General features: G+C 28.8%; 1 protein-coding gene across 1 annotated transcript in view; it reads right to left on the bottom strand.

Moving 5' to 3' along the window:
- Positions 1-6,872: 6,872 nt before the first annotated feature.
- Positions 6,873-19,029, bottom strand: part of vap (RAS p21 protein activator vap) — a 126,046-nt gene continuing 113,889 nt past the window's right edge. Inside the window, exons 17-18 of the mRNA XM_075382278.1 lie at positions 16,198-16,329; positions 6,873-12,233 (exon numbers count right to left, since the gene is read on the bottom strand). Of these exons, the coding sequence (XP_075238393.1) occupies positions 12,156-12,233; positions 16,198-16,329 (210 nt within the window). The 3' untranslated portion in view covers positions 6,873-12,155. The remainder of the gene's footprint in view (positions 12,234-16,197; positions 16,330-19,029) is intronic.

Raw genomic sequence — 19,029 nt, 5'->3', positions numbered from 1 at the left:
ACCAAGTTCATTCTTAAAGGTAACATAGTAGATTTGGAGTAATTGCAAGTGCAACCATTTGTGTAGTGTGTCTTTGTTTCTTAAACCAGGTTTTCCTTGGTGTGCACTCTTTTTCGTGTGTATTTTGTTTGTCAATTTTTCTGTTAGACACAATCATGTTTATTTAATTTTTATTTGTAAATGATTTTTTATTTTCAAAATGAAAATAGAAAAACAAAGAGGAATCCAGTGGGGCAGGCCTGGCCTAATTCATAAAGAAAAGAACAACAAAGAGATCTGGGATGTGCTAACATTAGAACAGATGGTTCTTTCATAAAGATGTTCATTTTTATATACTGAAAAAGAGGGTGAACAAACCATTGATAATAGAGAGAATATACATGATGTAGATGTGGAATGCACTCACTGATCATGACTCTAGTTTAGAAGTTTCTGTTAATGAGATTGATAGTAGTATTCATGCACAATAATCCCATAAATATTGTATGTTACTGAGTGTAATGTATTTGCATCTCTCAACCTATAAGAACTCTTTCCTGAAACATGCCTAAGTGAAATACATGCTTGATATAGAAATAAAACTACTTGCAAGCAAGAGACAAGCTGAAATATTACCAACAGAATTGAAAGCAGTATTTGGACTTTTGTATTTGTAGGACTGTACAAATCTTCTCATGTAAATTGGGAAGACTGCTGATAGCATGGGAATAATTTTTTTGAATCCATACAACAAAGCAAAGATTCAAGCTTTTCCTGAAAGCAATAAAATTTGATGATATAAACATTCAAGGAAAACTGAAAATTATTCAATAAATTGGGTTCTGATCAGCGATTTCTTTGAAACATTTACAGAAAAATTGGAACTATTAATTATGCTCTTAGTGAATACACCACAACTTAGAAGAATGTTAGAGGCTTTAAATAAATTGAAAATTTCTGCTTTAATAAGTACAAATATATTTTAAAGATATTTTGGCTGATAATCAGGATGATGGACGATTCCATGTGGATAATTCGGCATTTTGCCAAATTAAGCATTTTCTGTGATGGAGTGACTAATTCAATCTTTAAAAGTGATCAAATTGTTAGTGTGGAAATTGGTTCTCCTCTATTCCACTGATTCAACTCCTACTGAGAAAACACAAGCTAGCAACCATTATTGATTCTCTGCAGAAAAATAACGCAGGATACTGCTGATAATAGTTCAAATGAAAAATAACCAATAAAATGTTCCATGTTTGAATTTTTTAGCAGTAGGAGACATTAATGTTGTGTACTCCTAAAAGGAATAAAATCATCTTAGATTGTCATTAATGCAATTAAATGATGATGCTGGTTCTACAGAAGCTGTGAAAGCTTATATTTTTATGTTACAACATGATTACGAGCCTTTTTGATACTGTTAATGAACTAAAGAGCAGGTATCAAAACATTGACCAACCCAATCAGCAGGATTGTTTAATGTCAACATTCAACAGACTGATCACACTAAAGGAATAAACAGTTTTATAATTTAGAAAAACAATTTGAACGATTTTAACCATTTAATGAACTTTTCTGAGTTCATTATCAAAAGAACTTGCAAGAATTACTTGTAATAGTGTTTGATACACCAAAATTGAACCAAGTTTACAGGAAACAAAATAAAATATTAGAATTTCAAAAATGGCCAAACAAATACCTTAAGGTAATGTTGAAAGATGCTTCAGGGTTGTTGGAAAAAAAATTTCCATTAAAAACCAATGTAGAACATGATTATAAATTTATCTGCAGGGAAAATAGGCAACAACTTGTTTGGACTGTGTGCAAGATCGAGATGAAATAGATAGTAATGAAGAATAATGGAAACATTTTGAAATGTACTGCTGACAGGCTTAACATTAATTTTTATTTATATTCATTTTTTTAAATATTATAAAGTCATAACTTGTTTATAATTTTAACCATTGTGTGTAATTTTTTCAATATCAGTTTTAGGAATTTTATGTCTTGTTCTATTGTATAAATGAAATTATTTTGTTTGCAAAATATTGCATTTGAAAAAATGTCTTTTTTATTAGATTGTAATAAAAATGTTACGTTCATTATTTTTGTTTAAAAAAGCTGTGTAATAAGCCTACATAAAATATATATGTTGCCAAAATATCGATTCAAAGTTTAGTTAAAATATCATTAAAATTAAGTAGGTCAAATATGCATCATCACGGCCAGAATTGTTTAGAAGAATAAAGCACTATCTGGACACGTAGCAGTTTACCTTGATGCTAATTTAATCTTAATAGCATCATATGCAGATAGCACTTTATTCTTCTACATAGTTATGAAGATTTGTTAGTCACTACTTACAGACGTGTCATGACATCCATACGATGAAGCCTATTTTTACTGAAGTCATTTAAATTAATGTTTCTGTATACAATTCAAGTGGACTTCTTAATGATAATAGGTTAATAGAAGCTGTTTATTTAAATGCTGTTCTATAATGTGTCTAAGTGCTCTTTGTAATTATTATTAAACAGTTATATATTGTTGAAAAAAAATTATTTGTGTAATCAACTGCTTAATAAAGTGTTTTCGTAATTATAAAATAGTTCTGGCATTGTCAAAAAAATGTATTCGTCGAAAGGAATCACAATTGAAGAATCTTGTGGACAAAAGATCTTAAAAATGAACACTCAAAAACTGAAGGTAAGCAACATTTTTTTATACAAGCTGGGAACAAAAAATATTTACAATCTTTTATTACAACAATATGAAAGAAATTCATTAGTATACTTACTATCTTGTTAATGTTTAGTGATACTGGGATAGTCAATTATTAAAGTTAACAAAAAAGTTGTAGTGTATATCTACAAAAATGTAAGGTATCAAAAAAAAAGGTAGAGACTGTGGACATCTTATTCTGAGCATCATTCTAAAATATGGTGTTTTAAAATAACATTTTAAAACATGACATCGTTTAATTCTTTAAATTGATTTATAAAGATATGGAGCCTGCAATTTCATTCAAGCATTTTTTACATTGCAGACAGAACTACGGGAAACGATCAGCCTGTAATTCCAGAAATGTCTGTGCTAAAACAAGCTGCTTTATCGGTTCATGCTTCTTGATTTGAGACAGATAATATAAACAATCAGCCTCCTGTTATATCAGTATTCAATCTTCATCGATCTATTAATGAAAAAAATTATGTACTACTTAATGACCTGTACCTTAGCAACAATGAAGCAGATGATACGGATAAAGATGAAAACTACAAACCACAATCAGAAGACAGCTCTGAATCAGGGGATGAAAATCGTGGACCAAGTATAAGAAGAAAAATTGTTAACAAAACTGCAATTATAAGGGAAGTGAAAAAACTAGTAAGAAAGGAAACCAAGTGGTTGTGTAACAAACGAAATGTGAAGTACACAGCAGGAAAGGAATATATCAACAAAAAATGGAAGGAAATTCCCTATAGAAGTTTAAAACCACCTTGCGCTTGTAAGTTTTGATGGTCTGAAAAAAATATCTGAAATTATGAGAGTAGCTATTTTTAAATAATATCGAGATGAAAATAAAGACTACAATATGAAATGGCAATTCATAAGTTCATGCTTACAAATTAAAAAGAAATATAGAGACTGAGGACAACAGACGGTAGTAAACTGAAAAATAAATCTATTATTTAGAGTTTTGTTATAAATAACGAAACAATAAGTGTCTGTACATTTATGTTCCTTAATACTCTTTGTATTTCAAACAAAGTAGTAGTTAATATACTCAAAAAAGAAAAGAGGAGGGGGTAATTCAGCTAAATTTAAGAGGGAAGCAAACACCTGAAAATAAAACTCCACAAGAAATTATTGACATGGTTTACAATCGCATGTCAAAATTTCCAGAGTACAGCAAAACATTTTCTGGAACCGAACCTTACAATTGAAAAAATGTATGTGACTTATACTTAAAATATTGCACCTAAAATAATTTCCATTTCACAAAAGTTGTTAAAAAGTGGTTGTACGCAGATATATTTAACAAAAGGTTTAATTTATCTTTTAAAACTCCATCAGCTGACATGTGTGATGATTGTGATGCGTTTACTATTAAACTGAGAAATAAAATATTTCAGAAGAAGAAAAAGACAAGATTGAAAACAATTATGAAATACACATCTAAGAATCAAACGGTATTTAGCATTAAAAATTACAGACACAAAATTTGCTAAAACTAATGCCACTCGTAAAATACTGACAGTCAACCTTAAGTGTCTCCCAACACCTTTTTTGACAAACACTAAAGTTTCTATAAAATAAAGTTGTGTACGTTTAACTTAATTATCAAAAGAATCGATTCTTTTGATAATTCAGCAACGTGTCTAATGTGGGATAAAACTAAAGCTGGGGAGGGAAAAATGAAATCGCCTCTGGAATTTATAATGGGGTGATGAAGTTATTCCAGATTCTGAAACAGACGAAATTACATTACAGAGCAACAACTGCTACGGACAGAACAATATGTGTCATAATGAGCTTTTTTATCCTTAACAAATAGTCAAATTAAGGTTATAAATCAAAAATTTCTACTGAACGAACACACACACACAAAAGCAGATTCGTGCATGATTTCATCGAAAGATGAAAATAAAAAGCAAAAACATTAACAATTTTGACACATGGGATTGGCAATAATTAGTACGACAAACCAGCCCAAAATTTACTTTCTGTAACAACTTCAAGATTTCAAAAATTTTACACCTTTATAATCAACCTAAAATATCCTCAATGATACTCAAAAAGGAAGATGTAAATCAGGATCTTCTTAAATTATCAACATGTTGTCAACTACAGGTAAGGCAGGTAGTCTTTTTATTAAAGCAAGTTTCAAAGACAAAAAGTTATTGAAATGAACTTAAAAAGAATGTCCAGAAAGAGTGCATTGAATTCTCTAAATAATTAGATGTGATTTCTACAAGGAAATTTCTACTGCAAAATATAATGATCATTTTTCTTTTGCAATATTTGCCTTACTAAATGCCATGCATTTTACAAAAGTGTTTGCCACAAACAAAATACTCATGATTTTCCTTTGTTCTGATGAGGACAAAAACGAAGAAAATTAACTAAAAAGTTACCACACATTAATCATGTTTTTATGAGTCTATTTTGCATTTCTAGATTATTTCTTACAAATAGTATTTAAGTTTTATTTAAATGTTTAAAATTTTTTTGCAAATTTTATAACTTTTTGTTTTGTTTTAAAGAATAGTAGAATTAGAATAATTTATTCTAATAACCACCAAAAGTAAAAATATATAGTTTTCATTAATGATTATTTTTATTTTACTTTACTTGGTTTTGAGTCATTTTTAATTTTGTTTTCATGATATAGAAATTAAAAATAAAGAAATACATAACAGATAAAATATTTAATATTTTGTATTATTGTTCTACCTTATTCTTCTTGCAACAAAGGACGTAGTGCTTTTTTCCACAAATATCTATAATTTCTTTCACTATTTATTACTGAGGTAAAAAGCACTATGTCCCATATTTTGAAAATGGACTGAAATTTCAAAAAACTGAAAATGTAGTGAAACATGATTTAAAGGTTGTAATGACTGCACTAACAAAATTGAACAATAACTTTTCTAGAAAAAGAGTCAACTAACAAATGTAAAAAACCTTTCATTTAGCCTCCTTCATAAGTCTCCTGTAAAGTTTTTATTTTGTGACATGTTGCCTTTTACCTCCCAGATACAAAAATTTTTATATTAATAAAAGAAAATTTATATTTCTAATAATGATAATCAAATATAAAGTCACAATTTTGAAGCTAAATTTACAATTTCATGACTCAAAGAATCTTCAAGAGTGACTTCTGATGATCCTAAGTGATCTACCACTGGTTAAAAATGAAATTTCCACTTATGTCAGAAAATGATTTTGTTTAATGGCAACTACAATGGACTGTATAAAAATAATAACACAGTGTATTTACATAATGCTCTAATTAATTAGGGATCTAATAATGAAATTTCCCAGCATTACCCCATATTGAGGGCACTTGTTTTTAGCATGTATCAGTTTTGTAATGGTTAAATAAAGAATTAAAACTGTTGACAGATTATATAATTATGGAATATATTATATAATTGCAAAATCACCTGCCAACTTCACTGTTGGTTACGGTCCACAAGAGGATACATTTCAAACCTTACATATATTTAATATTATATGAAATATAAACCACCAAAATACAATGATTAGATAAGTTAAACTTACCATATTAATTTCCAATCAATTTTTGTGGGATTATGCATCTTCAGTTATATTGATATCTGTAACTATATTGAAATATATTCATTTTATTTAAAACTATTTATTTTTAAAACAGAAACAGTTTTAATAAATTCACAAATTACAAAATGAATATGTGGAATTCCGCAAAAATTGATAATTGGAAATTAATATAAGTTTAACTTATATAATTGTATTTTAATGGTTTATATTAAATATAATATTACATTTTATTCACATACAATATGGTCACTATGTTAATGAATAAAAATAAAATGCTGCTAAATAAAATTTTTAACCAGTTTTTAATAATTTTTTTAACGGCAGAAATGCTGCTAAAAAAATGAAATTTTGTTTTTAATTTGCTACATATTCTAAATTTAAACATATAATATATTTATAATAAAGTAGTCTGCAAAGAGTTTATCACTGGTTTTACAAGAACTGGCATCCATGATTTGCATGCTTAACACTAATTTCTTTGTTTACATTTCTCATTAATATACGTAGTTCTTTTTAGTTTTATGTGTTATTATGATTGAAAGTTTCCTTATATGTCAAGAGGTGATAAAAGGTTATAAAAAAAATCATTTATTGTGAAAAACTAAACCTTTTTTATTTGTAATAAAGTATTATCAATTATTTTACGAACTAGCTAGTGGCTTTTGTTTAAATCGATTCCTTACAATTAAATCCAATACAAGGTTGACTATCCAAAGTTCAAACATGCAAGAATCAATCCCATAACTTCAAAACTATTATTTTTTTGCACATAAAATTGTGATTAAAAATCAGTTAAATAAAAGTTATATTGAATATAATGGTCTGATAGAATAAAAAAAATGATTATTTTTACGATTCTATTCTGAAATGAATGCTAATGCCTCAAAACAATATTTTTTTTAGTTAAATGAAAATTTCAAAAGTGTGACAAACAGGGTTTTAGAAATCACCAAATCAAACCAGGCTTCTTTAATAATAATAATAATAATAATGTACACAAAAATCTCAGTAAGGCTTATATAATACAAAGTATAAAAGTAAAATATTTCATACAAATATGTGGTCAGACTCAGACCTTAATCATACTAAAATTTTAATTTCAATCTCCAGCTCGATTATAGAAATTAGATTATTATTAATTAGATTATAATTATTAGGTTTTTAAAGGTGCTGAATTAATCCAGAAATCTGTATTTGTAAATTAAGGTGTTTTGACACAACTGAGTGATCCATTGAATTCTATTGAATTCCAAACAATAAAATCATTAAATAACAAATCTTTGAGGGCATAATCAATATTGTTATACAGAGATTTTATTTAATTTTTTTCATTTTGGATTAGTTTTGATAAAGAATAGTCAATAATAAAGAAATTATATATCATATTAGCTACTTGTCTGATACCAAAGAAACAATAATTTTCAGTGAATGGTTCTTTTATCTTATTACATAAAATAATCAGTTATAAAAAAATATAATAACAAAATTATAAAGAAGAGCTAAAAGCTTGTTGTGTATACTTTGAACAAAAGCCCCAGCAGTTATTATTATAACCCTATAGTTATACTTAACATGTAACAAAAAAAGCTAAAAGGTTATAATGGAAATAAACTAAATACTCAACTGTGGTTCAAAGAATATAATAGAATGGTAAAACTAATTTGAAGTTTTAAGCAGTCAAATCTAAATAGAAAAAGATAATTCAGGAAGTAGACACAAAATACTTGCCTTGAGCAATGAAATTATAATAATGGCAAGATAATACATATAACTAAATATTTTGGCACTAATGTATTTCACATATACATCTTCAATTAGATATTAACAAGACATAATTATTATTAGTTGTCATCAAAAATTAATTCAATAAAACAAAAATAACATACATACAAAAATAACATAAATAAAATTACAAATGTGAAAGTATCATTGAATAAGGCTATCAAAAATAAACGGTGAGTAATCAGTAAAGGTTTACATTGTATTAAAATTATTTTATACAAGTGTTTTTTTTTCATAGAAAAAATAAAATAAATTTCAGAATTCCATCTTATTGTTTCACTGAAAGTAACAAACAATAACCAACAAAACAAAATAAAGTGTGTTCTTTAATTTTACATAACAATGCAGAAAGATAAGAGACAAGATGTTGTTCACATGATTTCGTTCCAAATTAGTATATAGCTGATATTAAAGAAATGAGCACTAATAAGGAAATTTCAGATATAATAACTATTAATATATTTATAGTTATAATACAATGCAAATAATGTACATAAAAGCACAAATAGAAAAGCAAAGTAAAAAAAAAAAATTAAATACAACTTCTTTCACTTTATTTTTATAACTTAATCACACACTTGAGATAAGTAACATAAAAGTGAATTTTCCACTCAAAGAACATAAAAAAAAATTTACCATTTAATACATACCTACAATATAAAAAAAAATCACATTTTAAACTTTTTTTGATCTCTAATAAACACGCCTTATGGCTTATTTTATATAAAATGAAACAAAGATTTTAGATGACATACACTTTAAAATAAGTGAACACATGTTTGGTCAATAATGACTTGGTTATCTAGTACAATTAAACCTATTAAATTAAAAAAAAGTTTATGTAAATGTTATATAAGAACTGTAAAACATAAATACAAATATAAATTAAATGATCATGGTTTATAAAACTTAATTATATTCATAAAAAAAAATTATATATGTATACAACACTAATAATAAACTATTATTATAAAATGTGCTCTAATATCAGCAGAACTTCTGTTCACAACTTTAATAGCAAACTTAAATAAATTCACTGAATTGTAAGCTACACAAATTGCTATAAACTACAAAATGATAAGATTATACAAACAGGTTATCAAATATATTTACATTACCTTTAGCAATAACTGTCATTATTGTTAATACGATACTATTACAATACATTTTAAAAATGTACTGCAAAACAAATTAAATGGCAATATTACTAAAATTAATTGCATCAGATCACTCCTACAACTGGTATAAAAACACTTTGACACACTTCTATACACTCTACACAAAAAATGGTTTTCAAATTGTTTTCAGAAGATTAATTTTTAATAAACTTTTTCTAAATCAAAGAGGCTTCTAAAATTGATACCACACCCTTTTAAAAGAAATATAATACTTCCAACAAGGTTAATGAATGTTACAAGGTTACAATGTTATGTTGAGTGTACTCAAGTAATACAAAATATTAGCAATAAAAATTAATTAATCAAAAATTATTGTAATACTTGTAAGATTAAAAAGAAGTTATTTGCTTTAAAAAAGAAAAAAATTAAGGTATTGGGTTAACTAAAATGTCATTATATTTATTTTCAATGTAACTTACTTTTAGTTATCAACTAGATTTTTTCAAGAATCTTAACTATACAGTCTCCCTTATTAATATACTGGCTCGTATGAATATGCCACATATGTTTATCTTCACCTACTTCTATATACGTTGCATTTTCTTAGTTTTTAATATATCGGTATGTTTCCCAATTTCTCAGACACTTTAATTACTAATTCTGCAATAATTAATAAACTGAGTAATATTTCTCTTTATGAGTTAATTGTTTATAGTTCTATTCATATATATAAACAAAGGAAACATGTTCATAAATTTATAATTCTAAGTTATTTTTCTATTATTATATGCATGCTTTATCTGAAGTAGGTTTTTTGTTTATTGCGTATTTATTGTCATTACAGTGTGTGATAAACTAAACTGAGAAGAGTTAGAATCTATTCTAAATAATTTTGGCTCGGAAATCAATAGTCATTCTAACTATAATACTGAACATGCATTTATGCTAGAAGAATTGACAAGTTTTTATTTGGAGATCATTTTGTAGTTTAGATACTCTTCCTTCAAAACTTGTTATAACCGAGGTTGTTATAAACTATTTGCACAAGAAATTCATACCCAGCAGATAGTTAGAAAAGAAACACTGTTTTATTGCTATTTAAAGTGCCTTTATGTTAGCAGACAGCTTAGCTAATTTCCACACAAAAGCATATTACTCCAAATAAAAAAAAAACATGAAAAAATAAAAAATATATTTAACTAAATTTGTAAAAAATAAACTGAGAAAATGGAATCAAAATCAAATATACCTTAATTAATTCAGTCCTTTTTGAAAGCATTATTAGAGTGAATAAAAAGATTTATTTAATTTGGTATCCATTAGCTTTATGGTGTTTTCTAAATATATATTTTCAAATATTTGAAAAATTGGTCAGGATTCTATGCAGTACAAAAAACCTTCATCAGGTGTAGATTCTATAATGGCAATTTTTGAGAGATAGAATGTATCAGAAATGTAAATAACATAGTTTTACAAGGCTGAAACTTTTGCATTGTATGTCAGCTATTTCATTGGTATACATTAATCATCTATAAGAAGCTCCTGAATGGAATTTTTGAAAATTAAAATTTCTTGATATCAACAAAATCAAAGATTCACTAAATATTGACTACATTTCTTTATTTAATCTTTTGAGGAGCATGAAAAACATATCATGTACAATGAATACTTTAAAGATTAACAAATTTTACACATGAAAGCATGGTATGAGCAGATTTCTATTTCTCAATAATTAACATGTAAACTAAAATAGTGTTTAATGTAATCAGTGAAAAATTCATTATTTAATGTTGTAAATTTGTTTGAATTTTCCTCTACACTTCCCTGTACCTAAATAAGAACTTCAAGGAATAGTAAAAAAAAAGTTTAATTTTATTAACTGCAGAATGTAATATGTACTTGTTAATGGTGAATTCACATTAATAAATGTGAATGGAGATATAACTAAATTATATATAAAATTAAAAATGTGTTGTGATGAAGGAACTAGCTAACGCTTTATAATTAATTACTTGATAATTTTCTCTAATAACAACTTGCAGCTGGTCCAGTAGCAGTTATGTCTGATGAAGAAAAATGAATCCTTTTTAGTCATATGAAATATCTCAAGCTTAAGGGGAAAATCTACTTCGGACTACTTTGCTGTACAGAATTAAAAAAAAAAAATTATAAACATCAAAAGAACCTCGTATAAAATATTTTTAACAGCAACTGTATGGTTTTAAAACCAGCCATCCATCATCTTCAATTACTTAAAATATGATTTGTTAACAGTATAATAACGATAAAGAGATTTTCAAGGCCAAACTTTAATATTCTTGAATAAGATTAAATGGTGTCTCAGGTAAGACAGTAAACTGCACCCTTCCATCCTCCTGATGGTTCCACAATAGTACATTATGATCTCAGGAAGTAAATGAAATTGAAGGCTGTGAAATATGGTAAAATGCCAATGGCAAAAGCCTTCCCAGTCAAACATCTGGTTTCCATAGAACAACCAGTCAAGAATGCTGAAGGTATTGTTATTGCATGTTTTTTGGCATCTTCTATACGTAAAGACCACAACAATTGAAGCTACTTAAAATATTAAAAATAGATTATTAAAACCAGTTTTAAAAAAAAATAAAACAGAAATAAGTATTTTTGATCACAAAAACAATTTGAGAAACATTTTTTTACCTATTTAATATGACATTTTCATAATAATATTGCACTTCACAATAATGATAGGTTAACTGTAAATATTTACTGGCATAATACTACACAAAACACAACAAACACACATACATTCGTATAAACACAAACACATGCTCACAAACTGTTGTTACTTAATGATGTTTTATTATCGATCTGCGTTGTGCTTAATCTTAATGTTATCTAAAACTGAAATTTCATCACAATAATCAGCAATAAAATGATTACTCAAACTGATAGAAATAATTGAAAAACATTTTAATATAATTTTATTTACTACCTAATCATTTCCAGATATTTCTGTTTATGTTTACTTAACATCTCAGTAACAGTCACAAGTTTCTTCAAGGTAGTCTGAAACAAATAGTAAACAATTTTTCAGATAAATTTTATCTTTTTATTTGCACATACAAGGAGCACTCAAAAAGTTATCTACCTAGGGGTGTTGTGAGTTTAGTATTGAGATGTGTTTGATACCTACATGCAATTCATAAAATGTGTGTGCTATGACCTTATTGTGATTGAATTTATTTTACAAATGTTGATGCAGTAGTTCTCCAAAGTTAGTAACCTGACTTTGGTAATGAATTTACCAAGAGAAATTCTGGTCCAAACAATTTAAGTGGGGCAGGGAATCCATCGAAGATGATCCCCGCAGCGGAAGACCTGTGAAAGCAACCACACCAAACATCTGCCAGAAAGTGGGCAGATTCGTTACGGAAGACAGGCGTGTTAGGGTTGCAATACTTGCTACAGAATGTGGGGTGTCCAAAGGGGCCATTATTACCATACTTCATGACCATTTACACATGACAAAAATCAGGGTCCCACAAAACCTCACACCACATCAGAAGCAATGTTGTGTGCAGTTGAAATGCGGAGAACTCACAGCTGTGTGAAAGGAATCCTATGGATTTTTTCAGCAGGTTGGTGACTGGTGATGAAACATGGCTTCATTACTGGGATTCTGAGACCAAACAAGAGTCCATGCAGTGGAAACACAAAGGATCCTTAACACTCAAAAAAAAAAATTTAAGACCCAGCCATCGGCTGGGAAGGTCATGGCCACAATTTTTTGTTATAGCGAGGGAATTTTGTTGGTGAATACACTGAACACAAGCAGACTATCAATGGTAATATCTACACTGAGTATCTTCACAAGCTACAGGCAGCAATAAAGGAAAAACAGCGAGGGAAGCTAATCAAAGGAGACTTGTTTTTGCATGACAATGCTCCAGTCCATTCATCACATGTTGCAAAGGAAACTTTGAGGGAGTGTGGATTTCAAGAACTTCCTCAACCTTTCTACAAACCGGACCTGGCCCCTAGTGATTTTTTCCTGTTCAGAAACCTCAAGAAAAACCTTTGGGGCAGACGTTTTCACAACAATTTTGTCAAAATTTTGTTTACTCTGGCATAACCTCTGTGCAGGCTAAATGGAGCGAATGTGTGGAAGTACAATGGACCTATATTAAAAAATAAAAATGACACTACCTCTCTACCACCACTCTTTCTAAGGTATGTAGATAACGTTTTGAGAGCCTCTCGCATGAAGAACTTATGTAATGCAGAATAAGAATGTAATACTATAAAAAAATGAGCTAAGAATCAAAATAATTTCATCTTTTGAATGAAATTATCAAAATGAATTTAATGATTTCTACAGCTGGTAAACGAGTTTTTTGGTGTATAACATTTTAAGATCAGTTGCGAGTAAAACACATCTTCTGAATTAAAATGCAAATCAAACGTAAACCTGTTTTGACTTTAGTATCAAGCTGTAATCAAAAATTTACTTATTACTCAATAAGTGTCAAAATTGCAATGATTTACAGTCTCATATTAACCTTCAATATCTGATAACATTTGATTATTTTGATCTTGCCGTACTCTCACAGGACATTTAAGGAACTATTACATTTGTTGTTTTAACAGCATCAATTTTCAACGATAATTTTGAGTGATGAAATTTATAGTCAGTTTTTTACTTAAGCCATTACAAAGATGATTTGTCTAATCTGTAATAATGATTTATAGTTCATCTTGTATTATGGGGAAATGGACTCTGTATTAAAGAGAGGTCGATGAACTCTCTCTTTAAGATCCTAAAGATCATAAAAATCTTTATCATTGAATTTTTTTAAGTGCCTGGAAGTAACTGATTTGATGAAGGTTTGGTTTTACTTAGCTTTGTTATACTCTTATACAATAAATTATTACAGATATATGCCTCGATATAGTAGAAAGTTTCATGAACCCAATTTTCAACAAATCTCAGACTGAATGATGGGACATTAAGTAGCAAAACATCAAGTGCAGAATTTCTGATTGGTCTTTCATAATTTTCTATTTTCTTTGGGCAAATAAAAACATCACTCTTTTTTCTACTTAGATGAGCATCTGCTACCTGGTAAGTAGGTGACAGACTGTAAAATTTACCTTCAAATACAGTGAATCAATGGTGAATAAGGCTTTGCAAATTACCCAAGGCAGTACACTTATAAGAATGTAATAAACAAGAACATCAACTATATACTGCATGATTATTCTGTCTAAAGCCCATATGCAAAGATTAAATGGGGGAGTTATTTAAAATGAAAAATGGTATAACTATTTCAAATAAGGCTGAACTTTGGTGAAAAGGTGATCAAAATTTTGGTAGACTTTATGAGCATCCACCTGAGTGGATTAATATCAATACATGAAATGTTGATATTAGTAAAACAATTAAAAATGTAATTTTTTCAGTTCAAAAAATAAATCATTCCAGTATTTAAACTCTAAGGTGAAAGAAAGCAATGCAAAGGAAAGAGATGAGTCAAAGTGTGATGCTGACAGTTTCTTTTTTTTTACCTTTGCATCATAAAGTAACTCATATAAAAATATAAACTCTCTAAGTTTCTCTGAGCTTCTCCCATTTAAACTTATAGATATTAACAATTCAGAAAGTAAAATGGGTTTCTAAAAATAAAAAATTGTAAGAGATTGCTTTGGGTTTACATTAGACGCAACTCTCTAATACGGGTCCATATATCACACATACATGGATTAAATCTTTTAATTATTAAAAATAAATAAAAGAACTTGAATTTACCCAATGTCAGATCAGTAAGAAAGCAATTAAGTATGGGAAGAAATTATACATGGACTTTCTGGATATGGAGTAACTTTTTGAATGGGTACTAAGAATAAAGTATGAGTTACATTACTGAAAAAGAGTATCAAAAGATGTTTAGTTCAAAACATACAGAGAGTACCATTAAAGAACCTGCAGGAATAAGTAAGAATAGTAGTAAGAAGAGCCAAAGTAAGGCAAGTTAGGAAACAGAATAGTAAATTTAGAAAAAAAATTGTATACAATAGCAAGAGTACAAATCCCAAAGATAAAGTAATTTATTAATCTTTTACTTAGGTTTTTTAATTACAAAGTCATTCTACACTTAGATAAATGTAATAAGATAAAATTTATCAAAGAAGTAGTAAATAAAAACTACTACTTCCAAAAAAATATATTTAATGTCATTTCCTTGGATAAATCTTTTTGATATTTAACTACCAGCAATCAGTTGTTTTCTAATGCATATTTTCATTCTTTGTTATTGAAAGAAGGAATTAGCAATGCCAACCCACTTAATGCTTGCTTTAGATAGCTTTCATCGATGACAAAAAGGTCAGATGAAAAGCGAACCATCCTCTGGTTCGCTTTTTAAAACATGTCTTAAAAAGCTGTCTTTTTTTAATATGTATTTTTTTTTAATCTTTATGCAAGTAATTTCTATAGTGTTAATTATTGTAATCTTGCATCAATATACCATAGCTGCATCATATTTATCTTCAATCAGAACCTAGGCATGGTAAAAATTGTTCTGCAATGTACAGATGACAAAAAGTAAGAAAGACTCAAGCTTATTACTTACATCTGACTATGTAGAGTAACTCTTGCTCTACAGTGTAGCAACAATTTTGTAAATTAATATTACATTTAAAAAGGTCCAATCATTTGAAAAAAAACTGTGTGACAGCTTTATGCGTATTTATTTTCTTATTAATAAAAAAGAACAAATAGAGTACATAATTTTGCAAGTAAAAACTCAGTTTGTTTTCTTGTTTTTTGACAATAAAGGTGTTGTTGATTAATATGCAAAGCTAATCATAGCAGAGTATTCAACTAACGTGGGACTAGAGATAGGGAGTATTAAGAAAATAACTAATAAAAAAGAGAATTACAAAATCGATGCATTATTAATTATTTTGATAGAAAATCAATGATGCTCTAAATGAAAAAAATCACAGGATTAAAAGCCACAGAAAAAATTACCTGTGACTTCGTTAACAGTTGTAGTTCTTTAAGGTGTGATACACAAATATGATGTAAAGTACCAAGATCTCGTGCAGGATCCCCCTTTAACCTTTCTCCTTCAGATTCAGATGGAGGTTTTTCAACCAAATTCTAAAAACAAAAATTAAAATAAACAATCAAAAATTCATACAATAAAATTTACAAATGTTATAGAAAAACTCATAATTAATATGGAATTACCATGGGAAGATCAAAATTAGCATTTAACTCATAATAACAACAGTAACTACTGATAATAATTACTTTCTACAGGATGTCCCATATAAAACGCAACCCATCAATCACTTATCCATGAAATTTCAAAAGTCAAGCTTACTCCCCTACTCGTTACTGAAATGGACTCGTCCAACATCTGAACATCACGGTAATGCAGTAGAACACTACCGATAGTAACAACAATGCAATCATAATGTTCAGTGTATTGCTAGAGACAAGATGGTGTTTTCGCTAGATGAATGTGTTTTCATTGTTGAGTCATACTTCAGTACGAAATCAGTGGTTGCAGTGCAAGATTTGTTTCGCCATAAGTACCCAGATAAACCAGCTCCTAACAAAACATCAATATTAAGGTTAGTTGCAAAATTTAGAGAGACTGGTTCTATTAATAACAAGGAACACAAAAGATCTGCGTCAGTGTTGAATACAGAAACAGTTACTGAAATCAAAGACCGATTACTCGCCTCGCCAAATAAATCGATCAAACGTTTGTCTGCTGAAATTAATTTGTCTAAATCAACTGTTCATCGGGTGACCAAACAATTACAATTACGACCTTATCGCATTCAAACGGTTCATCAACTTCTTGAGCCCGACAAGGAAAAATAGCTACAATATTGTCAATGGTTCCGTCGATTTCTGCGTGAGGGAATTAATGTTATGGATTCGTTATTTTTCACAGATGAAGCATGGTTTCATTTGGATGGCTACGTAAACAGCCAAAACAGTAGAATTTGGAGTGCTGAAAATCCCCACGTTTATCACGAAAAACAATTACACCCCCAGAAGTGAGCGTGTGGTGCACGATATCGTGGAAGAAAATTATTGGTCCTATTTTTTTCGAGTACACCATTAATGCAGAACGATATCAGGATATTTTATTTCAGTTCATTGCACTCTTGGAAGAGGAAGACAGACACTGCTGACTACAACATGATGGTGCAACATCGCACTACGCAGGTTCAACTTCTGATTTCGTTGAGGAATTCTTTAGTAATCGTGTTATCGGTCGAGGCTTGTGGCCACCAAGATCTCCAGATTTGACTGCGGTGGATTTTTACCTCAAAGAAAAAGCCTACAGCAACAAACCACCAACACTTGAACAAGCTGTATTAAATAACCAGCCACAAACTTTGAAAAAAGTTGCAAGAAACGCTGTAAAAAGAATTGAAGCTTGTATTCAAGAAGATGGCGGCCACTTCCAACATTTACTCTAAATGTAAGGTAATGGATGGTAATAATAAAAATTACATTTACATTTACACATGCCTTTTTATTATTTCAATACCTACCAATATAAGGTTGGGTTGCGTTTTATATGGGACACCCTGTACAATATCATAGGAAATGAGAAAGATACACTTGTGCATTAAAAGTAAATAAACAACAAACGAGTTTCACATTTTTACACATATTGCAGTATTTTAGCAATAATAAATATTTGATGTGCTGGGTATAAATTCTGGTCAGACATTGGAATGCTACAATATTAATCACATTCAACACTAAAAAGGCGATTTAATTGGGCATGAGGTTTTTGTCATTATAAGAATAAATAAAATAAATGAATGTCTATTATGGCATATACCTCACATTATCTTCTCTACAGTCTTCAAACCAACAATAATTGCTTAGAACAAAACACAAAAAAAAATACTGCAAAATCTGTACACCTACTATAAATTTATAAAAATCAACTGTGCATAATAAAATAGCAAGCGGGTGTAATATTTAAGATTAAACTTTTTAACTTTTATCCAAAATAACAACTTTAACAAAAAACACAAAATCCTCTTTATATATACAACTGGTAGAAGGTATTAACTATAACTCTAGCCAGAGCAGTTTTTGAATGACCCAATGATTTTTTATTCTGGTTCGTAAGGACAAATAGATGATGATACTGATGAATTTTGAAGATCTGATGTTACTGAGCATCAAATCCCAGTCATACAGTTTTGTGTACTACGTTTTGAAAATTCTCAGCTTGACACACAGATGGCACAAGTTTGAGAAAATGACTATGATATTTCCAAGAATAATTCTTTGTCATTTTCTGAAAAATAGATAAAACTGAAGTTCAAGCTATTATAAAGTATTTTAAGAGGGTTTAACCCCACCCCAACAGATATACATAAAGGAGCTGGATTCCACATTAAAGAATTCTTTCACTTTCTTCTCAACAGTAAAAAAGCGGGCTGCTGATTTAAATGTGACAGTACATGCACTCAAATTAACACTTGGGATTTCCAAAAATAGCCAAAATTGTCTGGAAAATTCACAATGTTGAATTAAATGATCGGCAACTGAAGATATACATTGCAAACATCTTGATGGACTGTATCCACTACATTGTACATAATGTTTGGGGTATGAAAAAGCTTTTTGCTTGACAAGTGCTGCATTTGTTAACAGTGGATTGAAAATGCATTTGAATGAACACTTCTTGATAGTGTTCAGACTTATTTAAATTCGATTCTGTTGAGTTTCTTCGACATATTATAAAAGTAGATGAAATATGGATTCACAATTACATGCTGGAGACCATACAGCAGATGGAAGCAAATAAAAGTG

Source organism: Lycorma delicatula, chromosome 1, assembly GCF_047948215.1.
Source record: "Lycorma delicatula isolate Av1 chromosome 1, ASM4794821v1, whole genome shotgun sequence".
NCBI classification, from domain to species: Eukaryota; Metazoa; Arthropoda; class Insecta; order Hemiptera; family Fulgoridae; genus Lycorma; species Lycorma delicatula.
This window is presented reverse-complemented; position numbering and strand designations above follow the sequence as displayed.